The following is a 17,859-nucleotide window of genomic DNA, read 5'->3' as shown; positions in this document are numbered from 1 at the left end:
AAATGAGTATCTGTCAAGAATAAAGTGTTATGAACTCAATACTTGTAATGATTAGGTAGCTGTAGACCATTCTTCATGATCATAGGTCGAATTTGTTTTAGAAGTCTTTAAACGAGTCAAAATTTCTGCTGGAGAATAATTACAATGGTCTGGGACTTTTTAGAAAGCAAAAAAAAAAAAAAGGAGAAACGTGTAAGATAATGCTAATATGATTACAATTATTATGAGTAATTTTATTTAATAAAATGGTTATATCATTCCTATGACCTTACTTTAGAAGCATTTTCTAACTTCCTTGTTACTCAGAGAAGAAATAAGGTAGAAATCTGAAAATTCCCTTTATTAAGCCTTTAAACTGGCTAAAAGACACATGTAAATCACTCTGGTGTGGGGTGTGTGTGTGTGTGTGTGTGTGCACACGCATATTTATATATAAATATATGCCAATGTCTAAAGAGATTATTCAAAGACATACACGAAGTACCCACCAAATTGGTAATACCCCACAATGTTTGTTTTTTTTTGGTCACGTTTACTGTGAAGTTAGATATAATCTTGAGTAAAAAAGAACAAAATTAAACGACTGCAAGGACAGCACCTAGGCAAAAATCCCAGAAAAAAACTGGTATGCTGATAATGTGTTTTGACCAAGAACTCTAACTTGAGTAAACTGTTGTAATTAATAATAAACCATAATTAATAACTGCATCATTAGCAATACCAATAAGTACATTATACAGATTAAACTGAACATCAATTACATGGCTAGAGTGATGTATTGCTTGGATATTTACTGGAGGAGATGGGAAAACTCATCAGAGATTCTCATAGATGTGCCGAACACATGCCATTTATTAATTCCCGGGCAGGTGCCAGGCTGATTTTCAAAGACTGTTTCTCAGAGATAGTTATTCACTCTTCTGAATGAAAACAACATGTTGAAGAAAACTTATGTTGCTTCTCCTTCCCTTACAAACCACTCTATATTTTTCCAACTTCATACCCAGTGTCTGAAAAAGGTCCTCAATGAGATAATCTATCATCCCTCTCAACAGAGTTCTATTAAAGCACATCGTCTCGTGCTCCCTTGAGAACCAGTGTAATTGAGGGACAAACACAAAGAGAGGTGTCCACATCTAAACCAACGACAGTGAGGAAGGAACAAACGAACCCCCAAATGGCCAGGACCACAAAAGAAAGTCTGGCGTTTTATTCCGTGCGCTGGGCTACAGGGAAGTGCACACTAGGTTAGGCATTGCTTTGGGCTATTACTGCTTCAAATAAAGCAGCTGTCTTTGAAAATGCAGTGGTTTTTTTTTTTTTTCCCATCAGTAGCATCATCACCATTGTTGCCAGTGGCAAGAGAACAGGCTGGGTCCTGCTGAGGCTGTTTATATCCCAAACGCAGGTAAGTGGGAAATATCATCTGTGGGAGATTCATCACAGGTCCTGACATATAATAAAATAATCACATTGCTCTCACTCTCCAGTGCTCCTGGAGACCCCAGTAGCCACGTGCTGTTCGTGTAGATAACACCCTACTTAGCATCAAGAAATCCATTCATTTTCTGGGAAGTTCACGTTTGAACCTCTAGGAAGGGCGGGGTCAACATTCAAGCTTGGGAGGGTCGGTGGCCTGCATTGATTACGTTGTTCGTTGTTCGCTTGAAAGCCCTAACAGCCATAAACAATCCTCTATCAGGACAACAACAAACAACAAAGCCACAAAAGAAGTTACCAGCAACTGCCAACTCCTCTGCCTTGACCCGCAGCCAGCTTTGTGAGAGTCCTTTACACATGTTACTGTATTAATTCTCCCACTGCCCCCTGTGAGGTTAAGAAATAGATTCTCACGTTTTACAGATATGGAAGCTGACTTCTGGAGTTTAAGAGATTTGCCCAAGAAGTCTGGACCTGAGCTCACTACCTTTTATCTAAAGCAAATACTTTCTGAATTGTACGCTGGGACCCAGAGGTTCCCTGAGAACTGCCCTGTTAAATCCAGGCCCAGATTCCTGTCTGACATGTTTGCAAATGGCCCTAGGAAGTGTGGCTTTGAAGATGATCCGGAGTCTAAACTGGAGGGCTTTCACTGTTCCCTCTGAGCTGATCAAGGGTAGCTGCGACTCTCAGCACTTTCCCATTATTTGTCCCTATAAGGCAGGCGGGAGAAGACAGGCAGAAGCTTGAATCTGGGCTTTATCCTGAGTGGCCCACCACTGGCTTCAAATTTCTTTGAAGTCCGTAGCTCTATTTTTTTGAATGGAGCATGTAAATGTTGCCTTTTGCTCTGTGATATACTGATTTTTAATGCAAATAATGTTTTAAATGATTCACCACCAAGGAAAGTGATACTCCCTTCTGGAAGCCCTGGATTCCAGTCTGACAAGCATATGAGATGGGAAGGCAGCTAGACAAGGGCTACAGTTCCACAAAGGAGAGCGACCCCTCTTTCCCCCTTCCCCTTGGGGCAACCTTTCCAGAGAGAGAGAGAGACAGGTTATTTGATTAAGAATATATGGTCCCTAAGCTAGAAAAACCATGGCCTGAGAACGAATCAGACATTCAAAGCCAAACCCAAGATTCTATCACATGAAAACAATGACAACTCTACAAGCAGTACATGTGTGCCTGCGTGTGCCTGTGTGGGGGGATTTGAATATGCTAGAACTTCAGAAGTCAATCTTTTTAAAGACTTTGGGCCTCCCCGTCAGCCCTCTGGAGACACTGATGAACAAGTTTTGACACTGGTAGTGTCAAAAGGGCAAATAAGATGAGGCACCTGGGTTGAAAGGACTGTGCTTTTTCAACTTTCTGTTTTGGTCCTGGACCTTTCCCTTGATTCTCATATAAGGTCAGTAGAGTATTTAAAATAAGAATTCTTTCTCCAGAAAAGAGTTTTGTCTACGCTACAACTATCCTTGAAGTTTTCTTGATTTGCTTCCTCAACATCTTGCCCTGTTAAGATGCTGGAGGAAGTCCTGACTTCTTTTCCATTCTGACTCAGTACACTGGCTCACACCCATAAACACTTTAAAAACCTCTCACAGGGACTTCCCTGGTGGCGCAGTGGTTAAGAATCCGCCTGCCAATGCAGGGGACACAGGTTCAAGCCCTGGTCCGGGAAGATCCCACATGCCACGGAGCAACTAAGCCCGTGTGCCACAGCTACTGAGCCTGCACTCTAGAGCCCACGAGCCACAACTACTGAGCCTGAAAGCCACAACTACCAAAGCCCGCGTGCCTAGAGCCTGTGCTCTGCAACAAGAGAAGCCACTGCAATGAGAAGCCCGTGCACCACAACAAAGAGTAGCCCCCACTCGCCACAACTACAGAAAGCCCGCGCGCAGCAATGAAGACCCAACGCAGCCGAAAATAAATAAATTTATAAAACAAAACAAAACAACCACCTCTCACAAATACTAAGCATTTTACAGTATTCTAAAAATACTTATTTATAGGAGAAACTAGTTCAAAGTCAACCAAAAATGCACAGCAGTAAGACATGGCCCTTTGCCTACAAATTCTCAGTGGAATTCACTGGCTTCTTAGACATTAAGCTGTTGGAATTCATGTTGATGCCTTATGTTCTAAATGGTAGTCACGTTTTTCTAAAGCAAGTAAAGTGCTGAAAACCAAAGTATCACAATTGGTATCTATCAACAATAGTCAGTGAATGGCTACAATGTTGTCTAGTTCCATGCTAGCCATTGAGGTAAAAAGAAACACCTAGTAAAACAGGAATTGTCACTCAGCTTTAATAAATATTTAAAAAAATATCCAGGCCTTTTCCATGTTAACTGATATCAAGTATGAATTAATATAATTTCACTATAAAATTGATACTATATATTCCTTACAGAAAAGGCAAGAATAATTTAACTCAGTGACATAAAATCTTTTGTGCAAAATCTCTATTTTTTAAAACTGCAGGCATTCTTTTTCCCAGTATTTTGCACCTTTTACCCAAATTTTAGTTTATTTTAAGCTCAAAACTTTACCTTCAGCATTCCTTTTGGATATGCACAATGCACTAGATTAATAACAAAATTATAAGGTAGATTTCCGAAAATATAAAATCTCAATTTATGCTTTTCAAGCCAGGAAGCTCTATGCCTTAAGCAAATAAAAGACAGTTAAACATATTGTTTTATCTTCCTTTATCACACTGCTGATAGAAAGAGAAAACACAAAAGGATACTGAAAAATTAAATTGCTCTCTTACACTGAAAATCTTTTACGTAGAAATTCTAAAGTTTATGTAGTAAAAATGGAAAACAACACTATTTCAGGGTAATATATATCTTTTAAAATATATTACTTCTGAAACTAAATGCTTGACATTTGACTCAGTGTTTCCTTCCAAAAATGACAAGGAAAAAGGAACAGAATCTTCCCTGGCAGTCCTGTATCCTCTCACCATTGTCTTGTAACTGTACCATTTTATAGATGAAACTGCCATAGCAAAACGACAAATACAACACATAAAAGAACAAAAAAGGGCAATAAATTACCAGTGACACTGCAGCCCATTAAAATGCATTCAGCTGCTGTTGCAGGAAGAAGAAAAACTTCCCCTCACTTTATATTCTTCTAGATGAAAAGGAAATTTTAGAATCCTCAAGCAACCCTTATAAGAGATGCTGAAATTCCAACCAAATTCTCCTCACATTAACTGCCCATGTTGGCCTCTGAAATGTATGGCACTGATACCCTGTTCCCTCTTTACTAAGAAAGGCCCAAGACGGGGCATGTGAATTGCTAATCCTCTGTACTGATAGGATACTGCATTTGAAAAAAGCCAGGACGCCTAACTAGTTGGAAAATGGTAGGTCTTACTCAGCCACTATTTCCAATATATTGATTATCAGCTTCAATAAAGAGTTTGGCATTTTAATTGATAAGGAAGCCTAAAGGAGGCATTTTCTTTGCTTAATTTTCACCCAAAATTCTCTCAAAAGGTCCAATCGAAGCTCTATGACTCCATGACTGGGGAATAATAGGATAGTACGTTTAGAGCCCAACTGATTATAAGTTAACTTATTTCATTATGCACTTATCGTATTACAAAGAGTTCAAGAAACTGGTAAATTTGTTGAAGTGGGTTATTTATCGAACTGTGTTATGTTGGTCCTAACAAAGATGGCAGACAGAAGTTACACTTCCTTGAATCCTCATCTCTTAATGCAGAGCTCATTACCCATCAAGCTCTCCAAGGAGATGAGAGGGTCTTCAATGTGAAGGATGAACGAGGGAAGCTTGCCTCCTAAAGTGCGGACAGTGGATGCTCGTGGAGCAGCGCAGAGCACAGCCACAACAGCTAAGGGCTTCAGGGACTGAAATGCTGCGACTTATTTTAATCAGAACTGAACTGTACGCCCTTCCTGGAAGTGCCGGACAGGAGGCTAGCCATCGGAGGCCCATGGGACACTTGGTCACGTGACACTCTGTACCTCCTGGAGACCCAGTCCTGACGGCGTGACAGTCAGGAGCCCCTCTCGGGGGGATGTTATTTTAAAAAAGTGGTGTGGAAATTAGTTCACACCTTTAAGACCATTTTAGCTTTTAGAAGTGAATTCATTCCATCGGAAAATGAGAGCTGGTCTCTGAGTACCTTTCACGTGCCCAGCTCTGAGTGGCAGGTTGTGGAAAGTATAAAGAGACATACAATACGGCCCCTGGAGTAGTAGATAAAACTATTTCCACACAGCAACGAAGAGTCTGAATGCTACAACTAAAAGATCCCGCACGCTGCAACTAAGAGCCAGTGCAGCCAGAATAAATATAATTAATTAATTTTTAAAAACCCCACCTATTTCCACACATATTTCATAGTAGACACAGGCAACTATCTCCAGTACAACACTTTATGAGCCTAATGACTGAATTCTTTTTTTTTTTAAACATCTGTATTGGAGTATAATTGCTTTACAATGGTGTGTTAGTTTCTGCTGTATGACAAAGTGAATCACCTATACATATGCGTATATCCCCATATCTCCTCCCTCTTGTGTCTCCCTCCCACCCTCCCTATCCCACCCTTCTAGGTGGTCATAAAGCACCCAGATGATCTCCCTGTGCTATGTGGCTGCTTCCCACTAGCTATCTATTTTACATTTGGTAGTATTTATAAATCCATGCCGCTCTCTCACTTCGTCCCAGCTTACCCTTCCCCCTCCCTGTGTCCTCAAGTCCATTCTCTACGTCTGCATCTTTATTCCTGTCCTGCCCCTAGGTTCTTCAGAACCAAATTTTTTTTCTTTTTAGATTCCATATATATGTGTTAGCATATGGTATTTGTTTTTCTTTCCGACTTACTTCATTCTGGATGACAGACTCTAGGTCCATCCGCCTCACTACAAATAACTCAACTTCGTTTCTTTTTATGGCTGAGTAATATTCCATTGTATATATGTGCTGCATCTTCTTTATCCATTCATCTGTCGATGGACGACTGAATTCTTGAAAGGGCAAAATATAATTGTCTGCAGCTAAAGGTGGTGGGACTTTATCTCAGTGAGCATATATTCAAGCAGGATTGCTGAGTTTTATTATCCTTTATGTTCTTTGCCAGTTTTGATTCATACGCATACCCCGGTGAAGAGCGCTCAAAATAAATGCAGTGGTGATGTCGGGCAAGAGGCTGAAAGAAACCATCCCACCTCCAAGGTACTCAACGTGTTGCTAAGATGTGTTGGAACCTGTCCCTTTAGTTTCCTATCATGTGTTCTTTCATGCTGATCGTAGATGATCAATAACCCAGGGCAGGGACTCAGACTGTATCAACCTCCTGGAATTTAGCTCTTCTATTTGTATCCACTCACTCTGTTCTTTTCCTCCAGGCTGGTGGATGATCTTCCATTTCTTAGGGTTTTATTTCAGTCTCTTGGCCTTTTTCACCTCTCCTCCAATGTTTCCAGTGCATCTGGGGTGTCTAGTGCAGACGTGAACCTGTCTGCCCCTCTTGCAAACACCTCAGTGCTTCCTACTGTTCTTGATCAAAGCCCGTACTGTAATTTACAGGGTCACGGTCGACCTCCTTTCACCTGTACCACCTGAGTGCTCACGCATCCTTCCAGCCACGGTGGCCGTTTTCCAATCCTTCATTCTTGCTCAAGCTACTTCCCAGCCTGGGGCCTTTGCACATGCCATTCCTGCCACTGACTGAGCTACAGGTCAGTGAATAATCCTACCACCTTCACGCTGTAGCCAGTCCTTGGAGTTACACAATGTGTCTAAGACCTGCTTTCAGTTATGTCTTCATCTTACAGAGAACCTTGGGTCCACAGAAGGACACACTCCGCCTCTCTGCATTTACCCTGCCCCAGATTACTGCTCACAAACAGCACCAAGGACCCACTGGCTGGGTCTGACAGGCGGAGGTGGAGAAGTGGACAGACGCAGTCTGGGACTGGGAGTAAAACAGATAACGTTGCTGTGAGTGGGTGGGCCTCTCTCCAAACAATTCAGTGAAAAGGAAACTTTTCTATGGCTCTGGCCAAAAGAAACGGCTTATTAAAACTGTGCTTTTGTAAATGGGTTGCAAAACCATGAGTCTATTTTATTTGCAATGGAAAGGTCGACTGAATTAGAAATATATACTATAAAGAAGAGACATATTTGGCAATTAACATAAAATCAGTCAAAAGTAGGCAAAATAAACCAATGTCAAAAGATTCTCACCTTCATTCAAAATTTGTTCAAAATCTACCTATCATAGTGAGGAAAGCTATAAAATGCCTAGGAATAAATTTAACAAGGAAAAGCATCAACTGTGCAGTCACTCAGTAAATAATTTTGAACACCCTCTGGTAGAACAGGAGAGACAGACAAAGCCCTGCTCCCATCATATCCTAGGAGGGAGATACAGAGTCATCAGGGAACTTCCAAGAGAGGCAGAGTGACGGGCTGGCCGGTGGCCAGGGGGCCACCGGGCCATGGACTTCAGGGACCACGGTCTAGGGAGGTCTCCCGAGGAAGTGACACTTGTGCTGAACCTTGGTGCTGAGAAGCAGCTGGTGATGGGAAGGCGGGGGACAGAGCAAGTGCAAACAGCCGGCGCAGGATCAGCTTGGTGATCTGGAGAAACAGAAGGAAGGTGGGTGCTGAGAGTGAGGGATGTGAGATGAGGATCTGTGAGGCCGGGCTGGAGGGTGCAGCCCCTGCACTGTTGATGCCAAGCTCGGAATTTTATTCCGCGTGCCATGGGAAGCTCTTCGACGGCTTCTGAAGAGGAGTGACGGGGCCAGGCTTCGATTTCACACGCCAGGTCATCTGCGACGTGGACAATGAATGAGTAGGGAGTCGTGGAAGTGAGTCGGGGACCCGTCAAATGCCTGGGGGGTGGTGACCGTGGGAAGGTGAGATGTGGCTGAACTTGGAATACCTTTTGGGGGGAGACTAGACAAAATGACTTATATATTAACAAAAAACCTCCAGAATTGTATTAAAAGTCGTACGACAAGATCTGAATAAATGGAGGAATCTATCGTATTTCCCAGTGATGATGATGCATAAATTTAATAAGATTCCAAAGAGAATCTCGGTGGCATTTTGGGGACCTGGCTACCTTGTGGGCACTGGACCTTCTTGATGTCTAGGATTTATCAGAGCTCGGCAGACAGATTCCTGCCCTCAGGGAGCTTCTGTTCCAGGAGGGGGACAAAGACGGTAGAAACAGAACAAATAGGCACAAAGGTGATAAGTGCTGTGAAGAACAAGGACGTGGTAGTGGAAAGGGACAGACTGTGTCAGGGAGACACAGGGAGAGAGGCATCGGGGGGCTGCACCCTTAGGAAGGCCAAGTGCTCAAGGCAGACCTCCCTGAGAAGGTGGGGCTTGAGCAAAGGCTGTAGGGGGTGAGGGGGTCAGGCAAGCGGGGATCTGGGGAGAAATGTTCCCAAGCAGGGGAAGCTGGAGCGAGAGCCTGAAGGTGGGAGCTTGGCTGGTGTGTCTGAAGGACAACAGCGGGGACTGGTGTGGACGGAGGCAGAGGGAGGAGGGGGTCAGGGAGGGGAGGGAAGCCGGTCATTCCAGGGCTTCTGGGCTGCTGGGAGGGCTGGTAAGTAGACGGAGAAGGATGAGGGCCGGGGGATTTCTGACAGAGAAAAGGAGAGAATTCTAGTTTCATCAGAAAATGTCTTAAAAGCCAGTGTCATCAAAAGGTGATGATAACACTGTAGGAAGAGACAAAGAGGCCCTTCGCGCAATCTACATGTGAGATCTGAATACATGACATCATGGCCTTTCATTCCTGTGGGAAAGTAGTTGCTTATTTAATGATGAGACCAGCCTAACTGGTTGTTTCTCTGGGAAGAAGCTGGACCTCTGCCCTGGAAACACTTCAGGCCATCTCAGTGGTAACTTCTAGATGGATTCAAGAGTCAAAGAGAGAAAACACCCCACATTCAGGGTCCTGGCTGGATAATCTGAGGGATGAGGAGACCTTCTCAGGCAGAACAAGCCCTGCAGTGGCCGGCTGGGTGGACGCAGCCTCTGTCACCGCTCAGGCAGGGGACATCAGTGTGGCCAAGGTGCAGACCTCGAGAATGTCTGCCTGTTTCTGCAGTTTCTCCAGCGACACTCGGAAGGACGGGAACAGGCGCCGAGAAAGCAGGCTGTGGGGTTTCCTCGGGAGTCAGTGAAGGAAGGCAGTGGGGTGTCTCCAACAGAAGGTTGTCCGTAAGCAGTGGAGCCGCTCCCTTCCTCAGCGGAGGCCGAGTTCACTGGCTTCCGTGCGTTATATGTTACATTAAAAGAAAGTCTGTTTGCTTTAAGAGCCACGTTGGGGCGAAAGAAATTCCCTGGCGTTTATTTCCTGAGAGCTTGGCCAATACACTGACAAAGATTCTTGCTGTGACCAAACTCTAGGTGGGCTCTTCTGAGCCCCTTTGACACAGCAGAACATTTGTGTCCTGAGGACGATGCCCAGAAGAAGCTGGTCAAACGTCCTCACTTCCTTTCCCAGATGCCACCAGTCCAACGAGTCCCTGCTGCTCACACGGGAAGGAGGGAGAAGGGACAGGATTCTCTCTGGGGCCAAACCCCAGTCAGGCTCCTCTGGGTCCTCCTCTCCACCAGGCCCCCACCTGGGCCCACAGAGACTTGAACAAAGACGGACATAGTTTCTAACAGCTCGAGGCTGCATCCCTAGGCGACCCCAGACCCCCTGAGAAACTCAAGGCTGCCCGGAGAACGGATGCTGGTCCCAGCGACACCTGAGGACAGGGCCCTGGCTCCCAGCCTCTGTGGACAGGAGGACCTGACTTATTCCATAAGCACCAGTCAGCAAACCAGATGGTGTTACACAGACCAACGTTTCACTTCCCTGACCCTACTGAGCCCCCATCACCCCTTTCCCACCCCCTCATCCTTCCTGTAAAGGCCCAGTCACCTCTCAGCAAATCATACTGGAGTGCAGCGCGACCCTTACAGGTCAGCAGTTACTGAAAAAATCTGTTTTCGCCACTTTAGCTGATGTCGGGCTGTGTTTATCTTTATCGACACACACATCTCCTACACGTATCTTTTCCAAAACTTCAAACTTTATGTGGGAATAAGTGTTGGCTAGTTCTCTATTTTTTTAGTACTAATTATATCTAGCAAGTAATTCTACATGCTCTGATGTATCTGATTTGTACCTGAATCCCAGAAGTCACCTTGTTTATAAATACTCTACAATACAGATCTTATCATTTTAGATGTTTGTCTTAAGCAAAACAGATGATAAAAAGTACTTGTTGAAGAAAACCATTCTCCACAGCATCTCAGAGCTGGCTGGGGTTTTAAATCATAAATAGAAATATCAATATAAAATAAACAGCCTAGAGGTATTTATAAAGTGAAGTAAAAAAATCTTAAAGAGAAATTCCTAGCATGTGCAGCTTTTAATTTTCCTCCCAAAGCAGTTCTATATTATAGACAATTAATAACGAAACTGAGGGAATGAAGTAGAAAGAAGCATTTCCAGTTTCTAGAATTTTCTGTGTGCTCTCTTTAGAGTAGGAGTTTTGGGGTAAGACTGGACCATTAATTCAATTATATATTCTGTTCTTTCATAATCCCCTAACTATGGTGGTTTAGTAAATTGTTTTTTAAAACTGTGCGTTACAACCCATTAGTGGGAAATGAAATTGATTCAGTAGGTAGCAACTAAATTTAAAAAAATGAAATAGAATAAGATACAACAGAATAGAACAGGTCGGAATGCAGCTTATTCACACAGAGCAGCATTGGCAGGACAGTTTCTAAATCTTTTGCTTCAGTTAAACATCTGTGTATGTGTATGTGTGTATGTTGGGTGGTGATGTATTCCTACTGTTGAACGAGGACAAAAACGTTTAAGAAACAGCCCCAGTGTGATGACAGGCCTGCTTATCAAATATACCAGCATCCTGCATCTGAGATTCATTCATTCAGTGAGTTAAATTAGCCAACATTTATGGGCACTTTTGCTGTGTCTGACACGTTCCAGGTGCTGGGAGTCAGTCACCGGGTGCTTGCGTTCTCTGTTACAGAAGGGAGGAGGGTCCCATCTACCCCGAGGTGAACCGAACCAGCATGGATTACATTCTGGGACAACGGGATCTAGGCTGCAGAGAACTCACTGTCTTACCAAAGTTTCCTCTAAGTACAGCTTCCAATAGCATTTGTAGGGGCAAGATGTCAGCACAATTAAAACAAAACGGACCAGAAAATTGCTAGTCATTCAGAATGCATCCCTCGTGATTTCCTGTTGGCTTCCAGAAGGGCCTGTGTTGATCTAATAAACAATGGGTCACAGATGTGAAATGTTCAGAACTGTCCCACTGACCATTTTCTAAGTAACTCGACACGAAGAGAAAGATTTTGAAATACACGTCCTTTCCCCCCATTGTTACAAAGCCGTTGTCTCTTCTCAACTACGAAATGACAAGCATGATGGACATTTTTCATTCATAAGAGCATGTGTGCGTTTAGGTTTTGGTGTCACTCATGCAAATATGTCTGATGCCAAGAGTCTGGGCAACCACACAAAGTAAACATATTTATGAGAGTTAGTAGCCCTTGACCCGGCACACAGAAGGTGCTCGATCAGTGCTCAATCAGAAGGTGCTACATGTCAATCGGCGACTGAATGAATGAAGACTCATGCTTGCAGTACAACTCAGGAATAAATCTATTTAAAAAAGACAGTGTTACTGCTATCCAAGTGGATGGCTGATGCAAACAGAAAATACAAAAGAAATATTACTTGAGCTTGAATTTATCTGGGTAAGAGTAACCATCACTAACAGCAGCAGGAAATACTGAAAAAAAGGACAAGAGTAGTTTTGTACTGGCTTTTCAGGCTTATTCTAACACTCCATCATTTTCATCCCTAATAAACCAAAGTAAATGGTGGTGATCACCTGCAGCCCTTAAAAGACAGCTGCCACACACTTGAGCTATGTATGCGTCCTCCGCAGACTAGGTACGAAATAACAAGGTACGATAGATCTGAAAGCTTTGGGAAGGAGGCTGATTTATGAAGTGTCTTCTTAATCATGGGAGCTTTAGAGAGAACACTATATTCAGAAGTTTCTCTTACTTTACTCCTAGTGAACCACGTGCTGAATTTGAAAGCAGTGGGTTATGGGGAAAGTCTCAAAAGGGGCTATTTAACTATATTCCCTACAAGTACTCATTTTATGAGAGTGAGGCCAACCTATTTTTAATGTTTGCTGACAAGACTGGTACCAGCTCAGACGTAATGGGGCAGGGGTCAGACTTGCTGAAGATCCCAGATTACCTTCAAGGTGGACACAGAAGCCTACGCAGAGTGCATGGGCCAGGCCTGAGACGTAAAGGTTTTAGAGGAGAGGACTTATGTAAGAAAGACACGATCCCTTAAGTACTTCAACTGTTGGGAGGAACACATCGGAAGTTCAGGATAAGAGAGTGTCTGCAACAACTGAACTTCAACCAGTAAAAGAAATATGCTTAAAAGAAACTTGAAAGCAAAGGCAGAACTGTTAGTAATAAGTTTATAGCTTTTAGGCCCTGAAACAAAGGGCTGAAAATATGTATGGAATTCCAGCTGAGAAAGAAGTAAAATTATCCTACAGTTCTTTACCTTAGAAAAAGCAGTCTATAATTTTCCTGAGTCTCAGCTGCTTTATATTCCAAAATAATAAGCTCACAGAACAACTTAAACATTCATGAATTCCTACTATGAGTTAAGCGTTACTTTTTTTTCTTAAATGTTAGGGTATATGCCTTAATCTCATACACACAAAACAGTTGCAGGAGTGGAAATTCTATGGAATGCAGTTGCATGTTTCTTACTTGGCTTCCTCACGCCTATAACTCATGCAACAAACTACCATATTGGGGATGCCTCTGAAAGCAGAACTTGAGTCCTGCTCCTGTGACTGTGTTAGAAACGTTGACAATGGCTTGCTTCTCTTGCAGGACCAAAGCTGGTCTTCTGGCATTCTCTAACCACTCACCTTTGATATGCAGTAATGTACTGGATTCTTTTCCTATATAAGTTTATACGTTTGTCCATATACCTTTAGAGGCAGTTCAAATGGACAAGCTAACTTCTCTTGGTATAAAGAGGCACACAGTTCAATTCCACGACTCAAAGCCACTCAATTTTTTTAAAACTTCCCTAAATTATTCAGTGCATTTGACTTGCAGATGTGCCTCTGCTTGCTATAAACACTGTGCTTTGAAACAAGGATCTATAAGGAATGCAGTCAGCTCTGCTCCAGTTGTAGGAACTTGAAAAGCTGAACAGCGTCACCCCAAACATCTTTGGGTGGCTTCACTTAACAACACTGGCAGACGAGCCTGTGGATTGTTAAATGGGTGTGCAAACTAGACCCTACAAGGTGAAAATAAACCCCTCACGTTCAGATCTCGACGCCTTTCTGGATTAATTTGGATAACTGGGAAAACATCTTTACGTGTTTTGATTGAAATCCTCTTTGATGGCATTGCCATTGCAAATCCAGCAAATTTCATTCTGTATAACATTAGGCTAGAAAGGAACATACCGACAGACACACAGACAATGGGATCATGCAGCGGGGCTATGCTGAATGCAGGGGTATACATGTGCACACAGAAGAGGCCGAGCACACCACTTAATTTAACGCGGGCACAGGTCTGTACCGAGAGTCGGAGACATCGTCAACAAGCCTTAAAGCGAAGGAGGAGATGTAGAGGGGAAACGAAGCCGAGAAAAATGAGCAGGAAATGGGCAAGATGACTCATCTATACTTGAAGGTCTGACCTGTCAGCTGGTCGTCGCCTGCAGCAGGGGCGATGCGAATGTGAGGTGTCGTAAGCTGAGTCACGATTATCGCAGCTATGGCAAAGGAAGATTCCCAGGTCAGCATGCATGAGGGAAGAAAAAGCCAGACTGAAGCTAGGCTAGCAAGGAGAATCTCCATCCGCATATCACATCATCTCAACTTTCTTCCAGCAACAACAAAAAGAGAAGGAAAAAGGAAAACAACCACAGCGAGCCGTTGAATTTTCTGAGTTTGTTTCCCTTAAACAGGCTTTCATCAGGCAGTTGGATTTCTAACCATGACACAGTTGCAAGCTTGGGCTGAGACTGTGGACAGATTGACTAAAGGGGGGAAAAAAAAGCAAAAAACAAGGATCTAGATGGAACAGTGTCTTCAACTGCTCCTGAGAAGGGGGTAGAAAGATTCATTGCTAATTCTGATGAGCCAAACTTGAAGCTTTCAACATGTAATAGGTTATTTAAAATTCTTCTGCTTAAGTCACAATATTTTCTCTTCTTGCTAAAATCACCTTTGTGAAGAACATTATCTTCCTTCACTAAAAACATTTTTATGTAGAGAAATTTCTCTGATAACTAAATTTCCTGTAGAGAATTTCCATTTAGGAATTTTATTTTGTCACATTCAGGGAATGAAAACAAAATGCATCTCAAAACATCAGTTAAAAAAAAAGACTAATCATTGCCTTTGCTATAGTTGTCATGGTTAACATGTGACCAGAGAAATGATTAAGATTCTTGAAGCAGACCAGGCGGGCTTCTTGGTTTGCCTGAACAGCTCAGCAGTTGAGTTTAAATGGTTAACATTCATGACACACAGATATTGAAAAAAAAAAAGAGAGAAAATTAAAATGTCAGTTCTAACATGATACAGCTGGAAAATGATGCAAAGAAAAAATATTGGAAAATTAAGGACAGGCTTACATGAAAGATGCCTAATTTACATGGAACAGCCTGGGTGCTATCAGAAATGTGGCAACAAGTAAGGAAAATAGATCATCTCCCATCTGCAGACAATTATAAACCCAAAACTGCTGGTACATAATAGTCTGAAATATCCCTTTGCACTGTTCAAACAGTGTTGCTCCTTGTAACCAGACAACAGAGGCAACTGGGTTTAAAAGTGGTATCATCATCTTTCATGTGTTACTAATGAAAACTTTTTAGTTTTGCTCAGTGAGATGAATAAACTAACAGTTTGGACAGAGAATGGAGAACTCCCAAGATATCACAAAGATAATTTTCTTGGTATGACACAGTATGCAAAATTGCATAATAAACTGTAAACAGTAAAATGTTATTTCTAAGACTCGTGACAAAGTTGGTACCAATTCCAAGTTTACGCACAGAACACTTGCTTGGTCATAGATACTCTTGTTCAACCAACATTTCCTGTGCAGTTTTCCATTACTTACAGGAAAATTTGACCTACTCTACATCTGAGAAAAGTTACATTGTTTCTATAAAAATAGAACATCTATCCCATACTGAAATTGGTAAACAATATGAACAAAAAGATATTTGAAAAGAGCTATGTCAGGCATAGCAGCTATGTCAAAAAGAAGACAAGTTATAAACTGAGGCTCAAAACTCAAATGGAAAAGTCCACAACAGGGATCAGGAAGGATTTCTACCTGATCTCTGTGTTCTGCCTTGTAAAGTGTTCCTTTGTGACAATTATTCTCGGTTACAAGGAAAAAACTTGATTTTGTTACAAATTACTGTAAAATAGGGGTCAGCTGGCCCACTGCCTGCTTTTGCAAGTAAAGTTTTATTGGCAGAGTCATGTTCATTGTTCACCCATGATGACGGTGGCCCTTCCACAGTAAAGGCAGGGCTGAGGGCCTCTGATGGAGACAGTGTGGGTCGGGAAGCCTAAGACATTTATCATCTGCCCTTTACAGAACAACTTGCTGCACTATGTCTTAAAATATCAAAAGAATGCATCATGAAAGAGAATATCGCTGAATTCCTAGGCTTTAAAGATGGCGTCTGGCGCTGATAAGCTTAGGGTCTCCTTTAGGTACAAAGGTGCGCACGGGAGAGTAAACATCACACCTGGTGTATCGGCTCCTAACCTGCCGTTTCAGTTACAGGTGGTGGTATCTTCTGGAATTTGAAGACCCAGTATTTACCAAACTGGGTTTTATATGACTCTAGGGCTCCTTGAAAAATGGGTTTGGATCAAATAAATTTAGAAACTCTAGGGCTGAACAAAGGTAAACAGGTTTCCTTTCCTTGGGAACTTCTCGGGGGCCTTAATGCACTCATATATACATTATGGAGACTTTCAGGTCGAGAAAAGGAAATATTTTCTCTACAAAATGCAGAGCGACAAACGCGTATCATATTTACGTTTCTATTTCTAAACCCATAGCTAAATGATAGCAGATTAGCATATATGAGCGGCCTTACTATATAATTTGTTTGCTTGTGTGTTGAATATGAGTAATTAAAAGGAATCTTAATTAGCTTTACATCTCGACATTCTTCTCAGTTCTTTTTATCAGTGTACTTTCATTTTGTACCACTGTGGCCTAGAAAGGATGGCGTTTCTTTGAACAAAACAATGAACAGAAAAACAGTGTAGAGAAACGTCTCAAAGAGCCTAGTGATTAAAAAAAGAGACATTCACATTTCTGAATATAGTTAGAAATTGTATCAGCACAATAGAAATCCTTCAAAGTTTCCTGAAGGTCTCCCAGCAAAGCACATTGCCATACAAACGTAAGTTAAATAAAAGACTACACTTAAAAACAGTGGAGCATTTTTGCACAGAAAATTCACCTTAAAATATGACATTAGAATAATGGTTTTGTTTTCTTTTTCTTTAAGGTTTATATCTGACTACTATAATACTTTTGAAAATAATTTAGCATGTGGTTTTCATGCAGTTTTTGTCTTGATTTCTAGCTATACTGCTGTTAGTCAAATCATAGCAAGGAGAGGAATAAGTTAATACATATGACATCCCCCCCATAAACTAAAAACAAAGAAACAAACAAAAACCTCAAAACTTTTATGAACTCAAAATCCTCAAAATTTAAAAAGTGATATATTTATGTATCTATGTCTGGAAGTTTTAAAGATTACACTATGCCTAACGTGATAGGCACTTAAATTTTTTTTATCCTCTTAAATTTGTTGAGGCTTGTTTTGTGCCCTTGTATGTGGTCAATCCTAGAGAATGTTCCATGTGCACTTGAAAAGAATGTGTATTCTGGGTTTTTTTGGATGAAATGTCCTGAAAATATCAATTAACTCTAACTGTTCTATTGTATCATTTAGGATCTCTGTTGCCTTACTCATTTTCTGTCCCGAAGATCTGTCCATTGATGTGAGTGGGGTGTTAAAGTCTCCTACTATTATGTATTCCCACCAATTTCTCCATTTATGTCTGTTAGTATTTGTTTTATGTATTTGGGTGCTGCTATACTGGGTACATGTATGTTGACAAGTGTAATATCCTCTTCTTGTACTGATCCTTTTATCATTATGTAGTGTCCTTCTTTATCTTTCTTTATGGACTTTGTTTTAGAGCCTGTTTTGTCTGATATGAGTATTGTGACCCCTAGTTTATT

The 17,859-nt window shown here is 41.9% G+C and overlaps 1 protein-coding gene across 6 annotated transcripts in view; it reads right to left on the bottom strand.

Moving 5' to 3' along the window:
• The window catches only part of PTPRM (protein tyrosine phosphatase receptor type M), a 746,259-nt gene that overhangs the window by 246,178 nt on the left and 482,222 nt on the right, over window positions 1–17,859 (bottom strand). For 4 of the 6 annotated variants that reach the window (XM_049698267.1, XM_049698268.1, XM_049698269.1 and 1 more), the window contains exon 14: window positions 14,261–14,335. The exons of the other annotated variants lie outside the window; for them this stretch is intronic. In XM_049698267.1, coding sequence (XP_049554224.1) covers window positions 14,261–14,335 — 75 coding nt within the window. The remainder of the gene's footprint in view (window positions 1–14,260; window positions 14,336–17,859) is intronic. 6 annotated transcript variants of the gene reach the window in all.

This window comes from Orcinus orca, chromosome 15 (genome assembly GCF_937001465.1).
Source record: "Orcinus orca chromosome 15, mOrcOrc1.1, whole genome shotgun sequence".
Lineage (NCBI taxonomy): Eukaryota > Metazoa > Chordata > Mammalia > Artiodactyla > Delphinidae > Orcinus > Orcinus orca.
Note: the sequence above shows the minus strand (reverse complement) of the source record. Positions and strands in the feature narration are given on the sequence as shown.